The 12,868-nt window shown below is 49.3% G+C and overlaps 5 protein-coding genes across 5 annotated transcripts; 1 reads left to right on the top strand and 4 right to left on the bottom strand.

Annotated features, from left to right (window-relative positions):
- Positions 1-1,667: 1,667 nt before the first annotated feature.
- Positions 1,668-2,854, bottom strand: M436DRAFT_86050 (uncharacterized protein; the record flags this gene model as incomplete). Its single annotated transcript, XM_013567643.1, has 2 exons — positions 1,668-1,684; positions 2,203-2,854. 2 exons carry the CDS (start codon positions 2,852-2,854, stop codon positions 1,668-1,670), a joined length of 669 nt encoding a protein of 222 aa, XP_013423097.1.
- Positions 2,855-3,755: 901 nt separating this feature from the next.
- Positions 3,756-4,970, bottom strand: M436DRAFT_67802 (uncharacterized protein; the record flags this gene model as incomplete). The annotated part of the gene is made up of 1 exon (XM_013567607.1): positions 3,756-4,970. The coding sequence occupies one exon, from the start codon at positions 4,968-4,970 to the stop codon at positions 3,756-3,758; it is 1,215 nt and encodes a 404-aa protein (XP_013423061.1).
- A 1,310-nt stretch (positions 4,971-6,280) lies between these two features.
- M436DRAFT_57458 (uncharacterized protein) lies at positions 6,281-7,870 on the top strand (the record flags this gene model as incomplete). The annotated part of the gene is made up of 1 exon (XM_013567560.1): positions 6,281-7,870. The coding sequence occupies one exon, from the start codon at positions 6,281-6,283 to the stop codon at positions 7,868-7,870; it is 1,590 nt and encodes a 529-aa protein (XP_013423014.1).
- Positions 7,871-8,008: 138 nt separating this feature from the next.
- M436DRAFT_57405 (acid protease) lies at positions 8,009-9,175 on the bottom strand (the record flags this gene model as incomplete). Its single annotated transcript, XM_013567550.1, has 1 exon — positions 8,009-9,175. A coding segment is annotated over one exon (1,167 nt), but the record flags the coding sequence as incomplete, so codon positions are not given.
- An 889-nt stretch (positions 9,176-10,064) lies between these two features.
- Positions 10,065-11,658, bottom strand: M436DRAFT_67799 (uncharacterized protein; the record flags this gene model as incomplete). Its single annotated transcript, XM_013567606.1, has 5 exons — positions 10,065-10,185; positions 10,237-10,485; positions 10,943-11,090; positions 11,371-11,544; positions 11,622-11,658. The coding sequence occupies 5 exons, from the start codon at positions 11,656-11,658 to the stop codon at positions 10,065-10,067; spliced, it is 729 nt and encodes a 242-aa protein (XP_013423060.1).
- Positions 11,659-12,868: the final 1,210 nt, after the last annotated feature.

Below are 12,868 nucleotides of genomic sequence, written 5' to 3'. Positions count from 1 at the left end.
CGTGCTTTGGGTGGTGGGTATGGCGGTTACGTCTGTTTACAATGCGTTTAATCCTTGGTCGGAGTTTAATCAGGGGTTGATATATGATCCTGATGCGGAGGTGTTGTTGATCATTGTTGGTGAGATTGAGGTAAGTGGTTTCTTCTTTGCTTGCGACTTTGTCTCCTTGGTTTTCACATATCAGTTGCGTTCCAAGTTTTCTAAAACCTCCTGTTCATCTGTCATATCCCTTGATCGTCCCGCTGCTTTTCCGCTTATCCTGTCCACTGTTTTGCTTTTTTCCCCGTGCCTGCGTTGAACCGTGGTTACTCTCCTTATCATCTTGATTCGCGGTTCCTGACTTTCCTCTTCCCACTCGATACCTTCAAATTCTTCTCCCTCTTCTTTCCTCGCTCTCATTTATCCCTCCAAAACCTCTCACGATGACAAAGAATAAGAATGCTAACTCGCGAGCAAAAATCCAGACATCCTTCCCAACCCTACCCCTCCACCTCCACACAATCTTCCATGTATTGAGCATCACCCTCTTCGCCATCATCACCTTCGCCATCCTCTGGAACCTATGGACTTTGCTCTCATACTTTTGCAAAACGCTATATCGCTATCTCAATTCAGCGTACACTGTTGTGTATTTTCCTGCTGCGCTTGTTGTCAATACTCTCTACATCGCTGGGTCATTGGTCTTTTGGCTCGCGTTTATTCCTCTAGCGGCGCTTTGGTTCATTGCGGGTGTGCTTTGGAGTGGGGTGTTGAAGGAAGATTTGCGTTTGTTTTTGTTCGGGGATGAGGATGTGGAGGAGGAGGTCAAGAGTGTGTGTGGTATGGAAGAAGAGTATGAGAATATGGTTGGGAAGGAAGAGGGGGAGGGAGATGCATATGGTGGTGATCAGTGGCAGCATACCGATACTGACTACGAAAGCTCTGATGAGAATGATGAGGAGGAGAGCAAGATACCATCTCAAGAAAGTCAAGGTGTTGTAGAAAAGGAAGTTGAAAGGCCTACAACGCCGCCGAATCAGATAGGCGTGGAGAGTGAGAAGGTGGATAGCGTTATGAAGGGGCAACTGGACGGGCAAAGTGTTTCTGCGGCTAGAGATGAGGGCGCGAGTCCAAAGGCAAGATCTAGGTATACGAGGGAGCCCTGAGAGTTTGGCGTTTTGTGCCGAGATATCGAGTGGATTGTTTGGCTGGGGGGTCTGAGTGGTATATACATATGGTTTGATATCAGGTATCGTCCTTTTTGCATATCCAGAGTCTGAACCCTCAAGAATTGTGTTTGGAAGCCCCCAAATCCCATGGAAATTCACAACTCTTCTTCAGTACCCTCGTGCAGCAGAGCTGGTTTCGCTGATTGAACTTATCTGGTCTGACGAGCAAGCATACCTGGATACCTCATCAGTTGCATGCAGTCTCGAAAACACGTATATGACAGGGTTGCGGGAAAGGGCGAATCATCAGTACTGCGACAAGCGCATTGTTTTGACATCGTGGCAGCGGGGTCTTACGCCGCCTCAGAAAAACAGACCAATTGTTTTACATCCTGTGAGTTAAAGGAAAAAAGGTAGGGGTATGGGAGGATCGTGTACGTAACAAGTCTATACAGAAGCGGGTTCATCTACTGCCGAGCTCCTGGCTCAATGGCATGTCGGTTGGTGTTCATGGTCTGTCTAATGAGACAGCACTCCTGAAGGAGTTGTCAGCTAAACTGTACCAGGGCCTAGTTTGTGTAGTGAGGTTATGGAGATGATCAAATTATCAGTGTGTCCGGTTGACATCATGTGGTAGCGGTGGTGACCCGCCTCAACATGATAGATATTTTGGTGCGTCCTTTGAGCTAAATAGTCTTAAGAGGTGATGATTGAGCGTCTGATGTACATACCACGTTCTCTGAAACGTTACTTGGAAGATACTGTGTTCCAGCAAGGCCCCCGCTCAGGTTCCGATGCGCCTATTCGTGCGGCTTCCAGGATTCCTGCCGTAAAGATCTCGTCGTTGTCTAACTGGACTACTTGTCCCGACATCATGTGAAGCTGGATTCTTTGTTTCTGACACTCTATTCTACTGGCCTGTAAGTAGTCTTCCCTAGATAAGCTATGGCTTGGAGAGGATCAATTACCTGTGTTACAGTACCAGGTATGTATGGCGTTGAAAACTCCGAGTCGTGCTTTATCAAGGAACTGTCCACTGCTTCATTCATTATACCATTCATTCGTTCCTGTAAAGCATTCTCGTTTTGCAGGTATGTGTTGATCTGCTTCTGAACTTCCTGCTCGTATGCTTTTAGAGCTTGTTCTCGGTGGACGAGAGTTATTTCTCCCTTCTTCACCGCAAGCTCTCGAAGCGCCAGGGCTTCTTCACGAGATTTGATTTCCTCTTCGCGAGCGTCAAGTAGTGATTTCGTTTCCTGTTGTTGTCGCATGAGTTGTGCCACCAGATCCGATTGTTTTTGGAAAGCTGCTTGGCTCTTTTCGAGTTTCTTGGTTTGTTTCGAATTGACATCGTGTTGTTTTTGGAGTTCCTGCTTCCATCTCACGAGTCCGGTCTTTTCGAATTCGAGGTGCACAATCATCTCGTCCATGTTCTCCATTTTGGTGTCGATAGCATTGTGCGTGTTGTCAAGTTTCTCTTCCTTGAGTCTGATCTGTCTGAGGATTTCGGTGACATCATCGAGTCTTTGCTTGATTTCTGCCCTATGTTTTGCGAATAGATCTCTCTCTCGTTCGACTGCTTCGAGCATTGCTGTGGCTTGCTCGGTCGTCTTTGTCTCTGGCATGACAGGTCCCAGTGAGAGGCCGGACATAAGGTTCGAGACCGGAGATAAGGAACTGCCAGCCGGGGACTTTCGTTGCTTCATGTTGGGAGTTCCAGGAGTGATAATGTTGTTATTGCGGTGTGAGGTGTTCAATCACAGTTGTATTGTGGTTGAAAAGTCGTTTGTGCCCTTCCGTTGCGCTTCGAAGAAATTTGTTCGCGTCTGGCTCGTGCCGGCAATCTATCAAGGCTTGGCGTAGATCACCTCCATCGTGGTCTGTTGCACTATAATGTGCCATTGAAGTTATCTGACACACCTCTGCTGTAGAGAGTAATGTTCGGAGGGTAGCCCCCAAGAAAGCTCGAGTCGTTGTCAGTCTGGGCCGAGAGATGTCACCGATCAAAAACAGTCAGACAAAAGAAGTGTTTACGTACTCTACTCGACATGCTCTTCGAATCGATGTGTCGTGTCCCTATTATTCGCATCACTCCAGACATTGATATCAGATGTTGATCGAGAGGTACTTTGCCTCAATGACGGCTGCTCTCTAGAGGAGTTGGTGTGGATTCTCAGGTTGATGTGAGGTCTTCATACAACAAGGCAGGGTGACTCTATCGCCCACTGCAATTTTACAAGGAATGTCTTCGTATGTTCCATATATGCATTCCAACGATATGCACCTATCGAACATACGTAAAGTCTTCCAGAGATTCTCAATATATCTCAAGCAAACTATCCACAATGCTGGCAATATACATTGGAGCAAGGAAAAGTTGGGGCACAATCGTTTGTTCTGTATTTTGGTAGATAATAAGATATCCGAGCATAGATGGATTAGTTCGACAACAGACGAGAAAAAAGAAGAGAGATGGAGAAAAAAGAAAAAGAAATCGAAAAGAATGAGAAGAAGACAAGAAAACGCCCTTTAACACATGTTGTCGGCCATGCAAAGCGGTGACTCCACTCACCCTCGTACTAGCATACATCAAGTGCAACTCTATCTCTAGAGAAGCACGGCGAACCCAGCAGCAGCAACTGCGATGAGCGCTGCGAAGACACCGCTCATGCTGAAGCTTGAAGCAGCACCAGTGTATGTGACTGGGCTGGTAGGAGCAGCTGCAGGGCCGGTGGGTGATGCGGCAGTCGAGAGCTTGCATTGAGGTCCAGGACAAGGAGCGGTGACAGTCGAGTTACCCTCTGGGCGGCCGACACCTGCGGTAGGAGCCTGGATCTGGCCGTCTGAGATCTGAGTGACGGGTTGAGGGTTGCCGGTTGGTGCTTGGATCTGACCATCGCTGATCTGGGTGACGACGTTGCCAGCAGGAGCAGCAGGAGCAGTAGGGACAGAGGGTGCAGCAGGTGCGCCTCCATTGCTTCCAGGTGTGCCAGGACTTCCTGAGCCTCCGTTGCCGCCATTTCCGCCGTTGCCTCCGTTTCCTCCATTGCCTCCTGGACCAGAATCGCCGCCGTTTCCTCCGTTGCCACCATTGCCTCCATTTCCGCCATTTCCACCAGGGCTCGAAGAGCCTCCATCTCCTCCGTTGCCTCCGTTTCCACCATTTCTGCCATTGCCTCCAGGGCTTGAGGAACCTCCATTGCCGCCGTTCCCGCCATTGCCGCCGTTACCTCCGTTTCCACCAGGGCTTCCCGAGCCTCCATTGCCACCGTTTCCTCCATTGCCGCCATTGCCTCCTGGTGAGGAGCCAGTGGGGTTTGCTGGGGCAGGGGCAGGAGTAGCCTCGCAGTCGCAAGGTTGAGTGACAGTGTAGGTTTGAGGAGTTTCGGCACATTGGTGACAGACGACTTCGGTGGTGGTGAAGCCTTGAGGAACGTAAGACGGACCAGGGGTCCAGGTAGGGGTAGGTTCGGTACATGACTCGGTGACGGTGTAGACAACTGGTGTCATACCGTGAGATGTACCAGTCGTGCAAAGAGAAAGATAAGTCGTTGTCCAGATTGTGGTGAAAGGAGTGACTTGAGCAGCGGCAGAGGTCATTGAAGCCTCTTCGCATTTGGGACAGTAAGTAAGTGTGACTCCATTGGTCACTGTGACCATCTGTGGAGGTGCAGTAGTATCGCAGTCATCGATTGTCAGCGTGACGTAGACCGGTGATGCAGTTGAAGTGCTGACTGCAGCAGAAGTGATAGGTGCAGACGAAGACTGAGCAACGACGCCTGAGGCTGCGATGGCTGCAGCAGCCGCAAACTCGATCTTCATCTTGAAGACTGATCGAGACTGGAATTATGGCTAAATGTTATTACAAAGCTGTATGATATTCGAGCGAGTGACTGTGTGATAATGATATCAGGAAAGGGAAAGGCTGGAGAATCGAGCGAGTGAGATTCTGGAGCGACTTATTGAAGGAGAGGAAGAGCCCGAATGAGTGAGCTTCCTGAAGCAGCAGATGACTTATACGGATACTGTTAACGGCCATGTTTTGCTGTAGTGATTATGCTGGAATGTGGGTTAATTGCTGTACATTCCTTGCCCTGGGCAACAAACATACGAAAGCGGATAGACGCACAAGTCACAGCAACCAGATAAGATTGGATTATAATACTAGGCTGCTGATGTGTCGTATGTTTGGGTTGGAGACAGTGAAGCACAGCCTTTGTGTTGGAAGTTTGAGATGAGTGAGGCGAAACTTTGAGGCTCACGCGACATCGAGTATAGGCAAAGACCTTCACAAGACAGCAATGAGAAGAACAATTATGCACAGAAGCCGGACGATGAATACAGATGACTACACTAGCATAGATACTCGCTCTCATAGAGGAAGCTGAGCTCACTTTGTGGCTCGCTTTCCGAATTTCGGGCAGGTTCGCTCATGAAACCACTCAGGGGGCCCGACGACTTTCGATACTATTCTTCTGCGACACAATATGTTGTTTCCATGATCCACGCGAGATCCTGCCACAGATAAGAACATCTCTATTCATGAATAAGACTTTTGTTCACGTTGTCCTCTGCTGTACCTGGTGGACTATTGTTTGATAATCACGTGTGTTCGGCTTGACCATTGACGCTGGACTGAGGAATGCCCTGCCTCAAGGAATGCACCGACCTCTCCAGCCACTCTCACTCTGTATACCACTGGAATGCTAGCCACCGGGTTCCCATTCAGCGCGTAGGCCAGGTAAACCCACCAAACACATGTGACCCCCTAACAGAAGGAGAGAACCACACTATTGTAAATCTCCCATTCCATACAAACAAGCAACCAACCACCCGGAATGCCTTTTACAATCAAAATGGCTGGGGTGTCTCTACCAACAATAGCCCTGCATGCATATATTACACTTGCCTCTTGTGTCAATGTCTGTTTTTGTTCCTGCATAATCGTGCATTACAACTTACCTGTTCAGTCACTGATATCCCTGTTCAGACCAACTTTCTGGCAACCACTCTACCAGATCGCATATCCCTCAGCCACACTTCTGCACAGATCGTGCACAAAGTCTGATCAACCTATCAGAACAAGCATCTCAACAGCCTTCTTACACAAACTCCCACCTCACAATACAACCATGGCATACCTTACTCAGCAACACACTTACCCAATGCGGCCAACAAACAAAGAGCCCCAGTGGGCAACCGTCTATGACGATCTGTTCAGCCAATACGTGGACATTGACGCCGATGACTTCCAATTCGGCAGCAACAGTTCAGACGAAGCCTGCAGCAACAATGAAACTCTCAGCTCGATCGAGACCGACAGTGGCGAAAGCAGTACTTCCGAAGCAGCAGCCCGCCGTCTTTCAGATGACTTTTGGGCCAGAACACTGGCGGTGCTGGAGGAGAGCGCTTCGTCTTTGGAACTGCAGCAGCAAGACAGCGGCAGATCACAACAAAGAGAACAACACCATCACACTCTTGCGCCAGCCGCCTCTTTCTACAACACAAAGAACACTCCTCATGCGGATTTTCTGAGTCTCGGTGGTTACCCCAGTCCACACATCTCGACTGTTCCATCTTCGCCATCAGCAGACGCAGCGGCCAGGCGCCGAAGAGCAAACAAATACCAACACGAACTTTCTGCAAAGACTCCTGAGAGACCTGTTGGCGTTACCAAAGCATATCGATCATCCAGCAAGTCACCAAAGATGATGTCGCCATCGCGTTATAGGGCAGGTGCTCCGGACGCTTGGGTAGAGAATATCTACCACACTCCCACCAGAATGACTAGCATGACTCTGCCTGTCAGAAGTACGCCCTTGACTCCCCCTTCCAGCGGAAGAAGTAAACCTGCAGCAATCGGACTCGGTTTTCAAGGCTTCGGCACTCTCGACGCTTCCCCCTTCCAACCATTCACAAACTACGACGAGCAAGCATCACCCTTCTCGAGCACCTTCAACCAACAGAGCCTGCCTAGGCAGCTCTACAGCCCTGAAGCCTCACCTCTGACCAGCCCCAGCGTTGAACGCGGGAGCATGGCATTCACCGAAGAACCCACCGCCTTCCGCGAGATCTACTACGAGCAGCAACCTTCATTAGACTCGTACAACAAGTCCGCCTGGAGCGCAAACTCGTTTGGAGCAGAGGACATCTACGAGCCCTCTCCGACGTTCAGCCCTTGGATAGCAAGCGAGAAGAAAGAAGCAGAGTATCAAGCTTCCCTCAACAACTTCCAAGTCCACAGTAGTCTGTTGCCCACAAGTTACGATGATCCTACCTTGGCTCCTGCGTATATGGAAACAACTTTGGCAGAAACCACACCTTACTACACCGCTGCCGCATACCCTTCCACCACCAACATCACAAGAAAAGAATCACGTACACCCTCTCCATCACGCAACCGCATCACAAAGCGCAACTCTTCCTCGAAACCCCACAGCCGGAAATCCAGCTCCGAGCACAAATCAAGCAACAGTCGTGCAGCAAGCAAATCCGGCGGTTTTGTAAACTACACGCCTTCAGACAGTGAAAAGCTACTCACCGGTGTTGCGCCATCGGGCAGCAGCAAAACGAAAGCGAGAAGAGAGAGAGAAGCTGCGGAGAAGTGGAGGAGGTTCGGTCAAGCTGCTGCAAAGGCTGTTGCTGAGGCCGGTGGTGAGATTGCTGCACCGGTGGCTGATATGTTGCTTGTTGATGCTCAGGCGGGTGGACCTTGGGTTTAAGTTGCAACAGAAGTAATTGTGTCACATTCTCCTCGGTACATAATATGTTTGGATATCCCTCTTGCAATCTGAATCTTGCTCAAACTCAATTGTGTTCCTCATTATTCTTAACAAAAAAGTTAGCATTTCCGAACTTGTCTAAGTAGTAATCGTTCCATTGGTCAACTGACATGGCCTGGCCGAAAAACGGACTTGAGCAGCTCCCACGTCGAAAACAGTGAGGACGTTTCGCATAAACACGTCTCCCACGATGGTCAATCCTCCGTTGTTATCCTGCACACCCATGACGCAGAAGCCCAATCCGGTGTCAATGATCAAGTCAAGTGGGTTGACGTAGAAAACTTTACTCGACACCACTACTCCGAAAAGAGGAGCGGTCACATTGCAAGCGACGTGGTATAACCCAGTCGAGGAGGACACAGCAGCAGCAGGGTTAAAAGCTGCAGCGAGTCCTGCGGCAACTGCACTGGGTGCGTAGATCAGACTCGTTCCAGAGTCAACGATCACATTTCGGGTAGGTGCACCCAGCAGAGGGGTCTTTCTCGAATTTCCAGTCATTTTGACATCAAAGTCCGCGTTTTGTTTGCTGCTAACTGCCCAGCCATCAACACTGATAGCATAGAATTGGTACTCGGGTTGTCCTGTTGTCGCATCCATACCGATGATGGTGATGTTCGACGAAGACCAGAAGGTGCCATGAGGGATATTGGGGATACCGCCGACGGCTACGATACCACCTGCCGATTGAGCGCTTCTAGAGACATCGCGGTCGAGAGTAATGCTGAAGAGAGGTGCAGTAAGGTTCTCCTTGAACATGTTTGTGAGAAGAGGGTCGTAAGGGATATTCAAGCCTGCAATGTCCGCACTAGGGTTGGTGCCACCATATTGGTTCGTCAAGGATGCATAGGCCAATCCAACCAGTCCTGATGAAGCGCCATCGCCGTACCAGCCTGCGTAAGTGACAAGACCCATGGTTTGATTTTCCACTGTGATGCCAGCAAATGTCAAGTCCTCGGTAATCATCTGGCCATTGAGTCGTTCTCCATCAGCGTACGAGATGTTGAAGTTGCGATTGTCGATCTGCTCAGCGGTGGCAGTGACGGAGTAGCTGGGTCCAAAGGCACATTCTGCCTCGTCGATGACTTCAGAGTCTGATGGATCCACGCAAGTAAATTCGCTGTTGACGAGCCAGGTGTCGCTGCTTCCTGTGTCGATGACAACGTAAAAAGTCTCACCACCTGCATTGAGAGGTACGAGGAAGACACTTCCGGCGTTGATGGAGAGAAGATCTATTGTTCCATTCTTGAGTCTGGTCAGCGATTGTCAAAATTAAACGTCCAAAAGGCGACTTACTCGAAGTCGCGAGTAGACACCATCTACATGGTTTCCTGATCTAATGGCTTGGAGATATCCGGCACTGAGAGAGTTTGTTTTTGTGTTGGCTCTTCCGAGAGCTATGCTGTGTCCAGTAATCCTATTCGGGCTAGGCTTTTGAATTGCAACGAGCCGGCGTGGTTGATTGACTCTGAAGTCGAAATCGCCTCGAGCGGCAATGGGTACAGATAGAGCTGCGAGAGCAGCAACTTGAAGAAGACGCATGCTGGATTGTGAGACGAGTGGCTAGACTCCGCCTTGAAGTGAGAGTCAACAAGACGAACAGGACGATAGGAGAAAAATAGCAAGGTGTTGTTTTGAGTCGGAAAGAACGACCAACGAAATTCGTAAGCAAAACCGAGAGCCAGCAAAAGCAGGCCGCGCTTGTGTTTTTGTCAAATGTTGCACCCAGTCCTCAAGCACAATCAGATGCAAGTTTGTATGTGTCTGGTCCCTACTCCTTGCGTAACGTAAATTACGCCGTGCATTCCTCACAAACCATCTCCACTTGGCTGTATTCTCGAGCAGTCTGGGTATCAAGATTCGGCAACAAATCATTCCTGGCTTCCTAATAAACAATTGTGACAAGATCTTTCTGGCCAACAAGAGCGCATGAGTTCGGAAGAGAAATTTGAAGTATTTTGTCAAATCCAAGTCTATATAAACACTCTATTATCGTACAAGCTCGCTCGACTTCTCATTACTTCCCACTGGGACTTTCACTCAACCAACGTTACTTGTCTTCTTCCCACTTTGTTTGATATAGCTCAGCAATAATCTTAGGGACCCACTGGCAACACTTTGTTCATGTTTCACTGCATCAGGCTGGTGTGATGGCAGGCTCGGCGGCGGCGGCTGCTCGCTTCATCGTCACCATAGTTGCACAAGTTGGAATAGGGTATGGACTTGTGTCTCCATCGCAGAAATTCTCGTCGTAGCATCTGAGCTCTGTGTCAGTCACAGGTCACACTGAGGAAGAAAGAGGCACTAACCCTCCATAGCGCTTGCCGCAAGGGCTGATTTTGTCTACACAGATGGAGTGCGGGACGCAGCTACTTGTTGCCGAGGGTCCGCTCCCGGCAGTTGATACAGCACGAGTTGCCAATGGTGTGGTCGAGTATGATGTTGCAGAAGTAGTCTTGACCTTCTTGGTATAAGGGTATCTTGATTCAGAGACAGCCGGGGTGGCAACAGGAGAAGCGTTCAAGTCGCGGGCCTCGACGGACGATGAGGCGTGGTCACTAAAGCGCATCAGAAGCAAATTCAATCTTAGATCTGTCAAAGCTCTCATACCCGTTGTCGCATCTCGGGATGAGGAGTGCAAAAGAGGTCGAGATGAAGAGAATAATAGCGAAACGCATGTCTTTTGTGTGATGTGTGTGATGTGTGTGATATTTGGTGTGTGTCAGAACGGTAGCACAAAAGGTGGAGATGGAGATCAAATGGCCGAGCGTTGTATGAGTTTGAATTGAACCTTCGACCACGAGGGATTCGAAGCTGAATATGTATTCTCAATTGTGACTGACAACTGTCACCGGGGCAGTTCAAGCAAATTTTTTGAGGAATGCACAAAGGTCAAGATGTCGTTCACGGCGTATGGTTTTTCAGATATTTTCGATCATGATGGTGTGATGAGAAGATGTAAAGCGATCGGGGTCGCAATGGGATACAAAGTCGTGGCAAGCAATCCTGGCTTACATGTGCATCCATTCCTTCGATCGTGGATGGCTGAACAAGTCCTGGTTGTTGGAAATCTGCAACAGTGCATTGGGATCGCCGTGCTTGGGGTACAGACAACTCAGCCCTTGCTTGCCTTCGGCATAAACTTCCTCGAGTTGCGTGTCAGCTGCGTTGTTCGGTAGTATACAAACACCGGCCTATGCTAGGAGCCGGTTTTTGTGCGATTTTCGGAGACTCTATTATAGACGTGATGTCCTGAAATGGATTTGAGACAGATGGGCTGGAATGCTCATGCATAGTCTCGTGAATATAGCCTCAGGTAAAGGTTGCAAACTCACAACAGATCGTAGATGGAGTGTGAAAGCGCGATCAAATCGAATAGATAGTTGTTGAGATTGAAATATCTTCGGTCTTGGGAATGCGGCGTCTGCGGTTGAATGAATTACTGTACAGCAGATACGACTCCAAGTCGTAGTTCATGTTCTGCAAGTCTCCAGAGAAGAAGCAGGCACGAACGAGATGCGACACGGAACTCCACTCCAAACCTTTTCCTGAATGTCTGTCTTGCCGCGTCAATGCGACGACTTTGACTGTGATCTTCGCTTTTGCATATGTCTGCACTGTGACGACAGCCAACATACCATGAACAAGTGTCGTCAGCGGCAGTATGCCATTGCTTAGTATTGATTGCCACTACCATCTTTCCGCTTTGCCATCGAAGAATCAAGGGTCATGGTGGAGACTGACGACTTCTTGCAGAATTGCAGTTTTTCTGAAGTAGGAGATCTGAAAGCCAGGGGGTTGTTGTCTGCTCAATGTCGAGATGAGGCTCCTACGGCTAAATGTTTGAATGTCGATCGACATTTCCCACTTGAGATTTTTACAAGATCCGGGTTGTTATGACTGAGGATCGGTTGACGATCGAAAGGTTGACTGCTGTCGAAGGTAATAGACTGTGGTAAGAATTCGATTACTATCGGAGGAAGCATGAAGAAGCACAGGGGTGCTCACACGTGGCAATCTGCCTTCCGAAGGCAGGACTGCGGATATGCCCTAATGTTGCTGTCGGTTGCTGTCACTTTCACGTCGGGGCGGCCGTCGAACAAGGCCGCTCTTCTTCCTCACGCCACCCACCTTCTAGCGCTGGAGCACAAATATTGACGATGACCCGTAGAACATTTGGCGGAAGCTCAGCCGAATCTCGACCCTGGTAGACTCTTGGTGCGACAGAGCCAGCTGGGACTGCCGTGGTCTGGACCGCAAGGAGTCAACAAATGATCCCACAAAAGGCCGCGTCTCTGATCTTGTGGCAGGGGTCTAGATGCCAAGAGGATGGAATCAACACACATTGCCGGCAGAACCACGAATTGGGGACTTGCAAGAGCTTGGAAACAAAGTCTAGAACACTGTGTTGCTCGGCAGATGAAGAGGAACCGTCGGCGCTCAGGTCATGGTCCGGGGACTCCGGTCACTTAGTACGTCAACAAGATGTCAAGAATGCTCCAAGAATGCTTCTATAAGCCTGAATCTAGCCACAGCGAAGACAGAAAGCTGATGGTGAGGGTTGTGTGGCACAGAATTAGCTGCACTGTTTTCGAACAAACGCGAGGATGTTTTCCAGAAGTTTTGCCTGGTCAACTTGGCGACGTGATAACACGGGATCATTGAAGGGGCCAGTTGCACTCCTTGTGCGATTGGGAAATCAAGATGGCGTACTCTGGAAATGTATGTACATTAGTTGTTTTATCGGTGAAGGGGGCACATAGAAACCGCGCGAGTCGTTTGGGTAAAGGCGAAGGTTGAACATCTGACAGGTCACAGCGAAGGCGTGCTGAGGCTGTGGAGCCAAACAGTGAGCCAGCTGTCGGAGGTCATCCCGATGTAGTTGTTGTTTCTTTTCGTTGTGACTATTGTTTAAGCCAAATCAAGTTTGTTGGGTAAGCG

This window comes from Aureobasidium namibiae (genome assembly GCF_000721765.1).
Source record: "Aureobasidium namibiae CBS 147.97 unplaced genomic scaffold scaffold_24, whole genome shotgun sequence".
Taxonomy (NCBI): Eukaryota; Fungi; Ascomycota; class Dothideomycetes; order Dothideales; family Saccotheciaceae; genus Aureobasidium; species Aureobasidium namibiae.
Note: the sequence above shows the minus strand (reverse complement) of the source record. Positions and strands in the feature narration are given on the sequence as shown.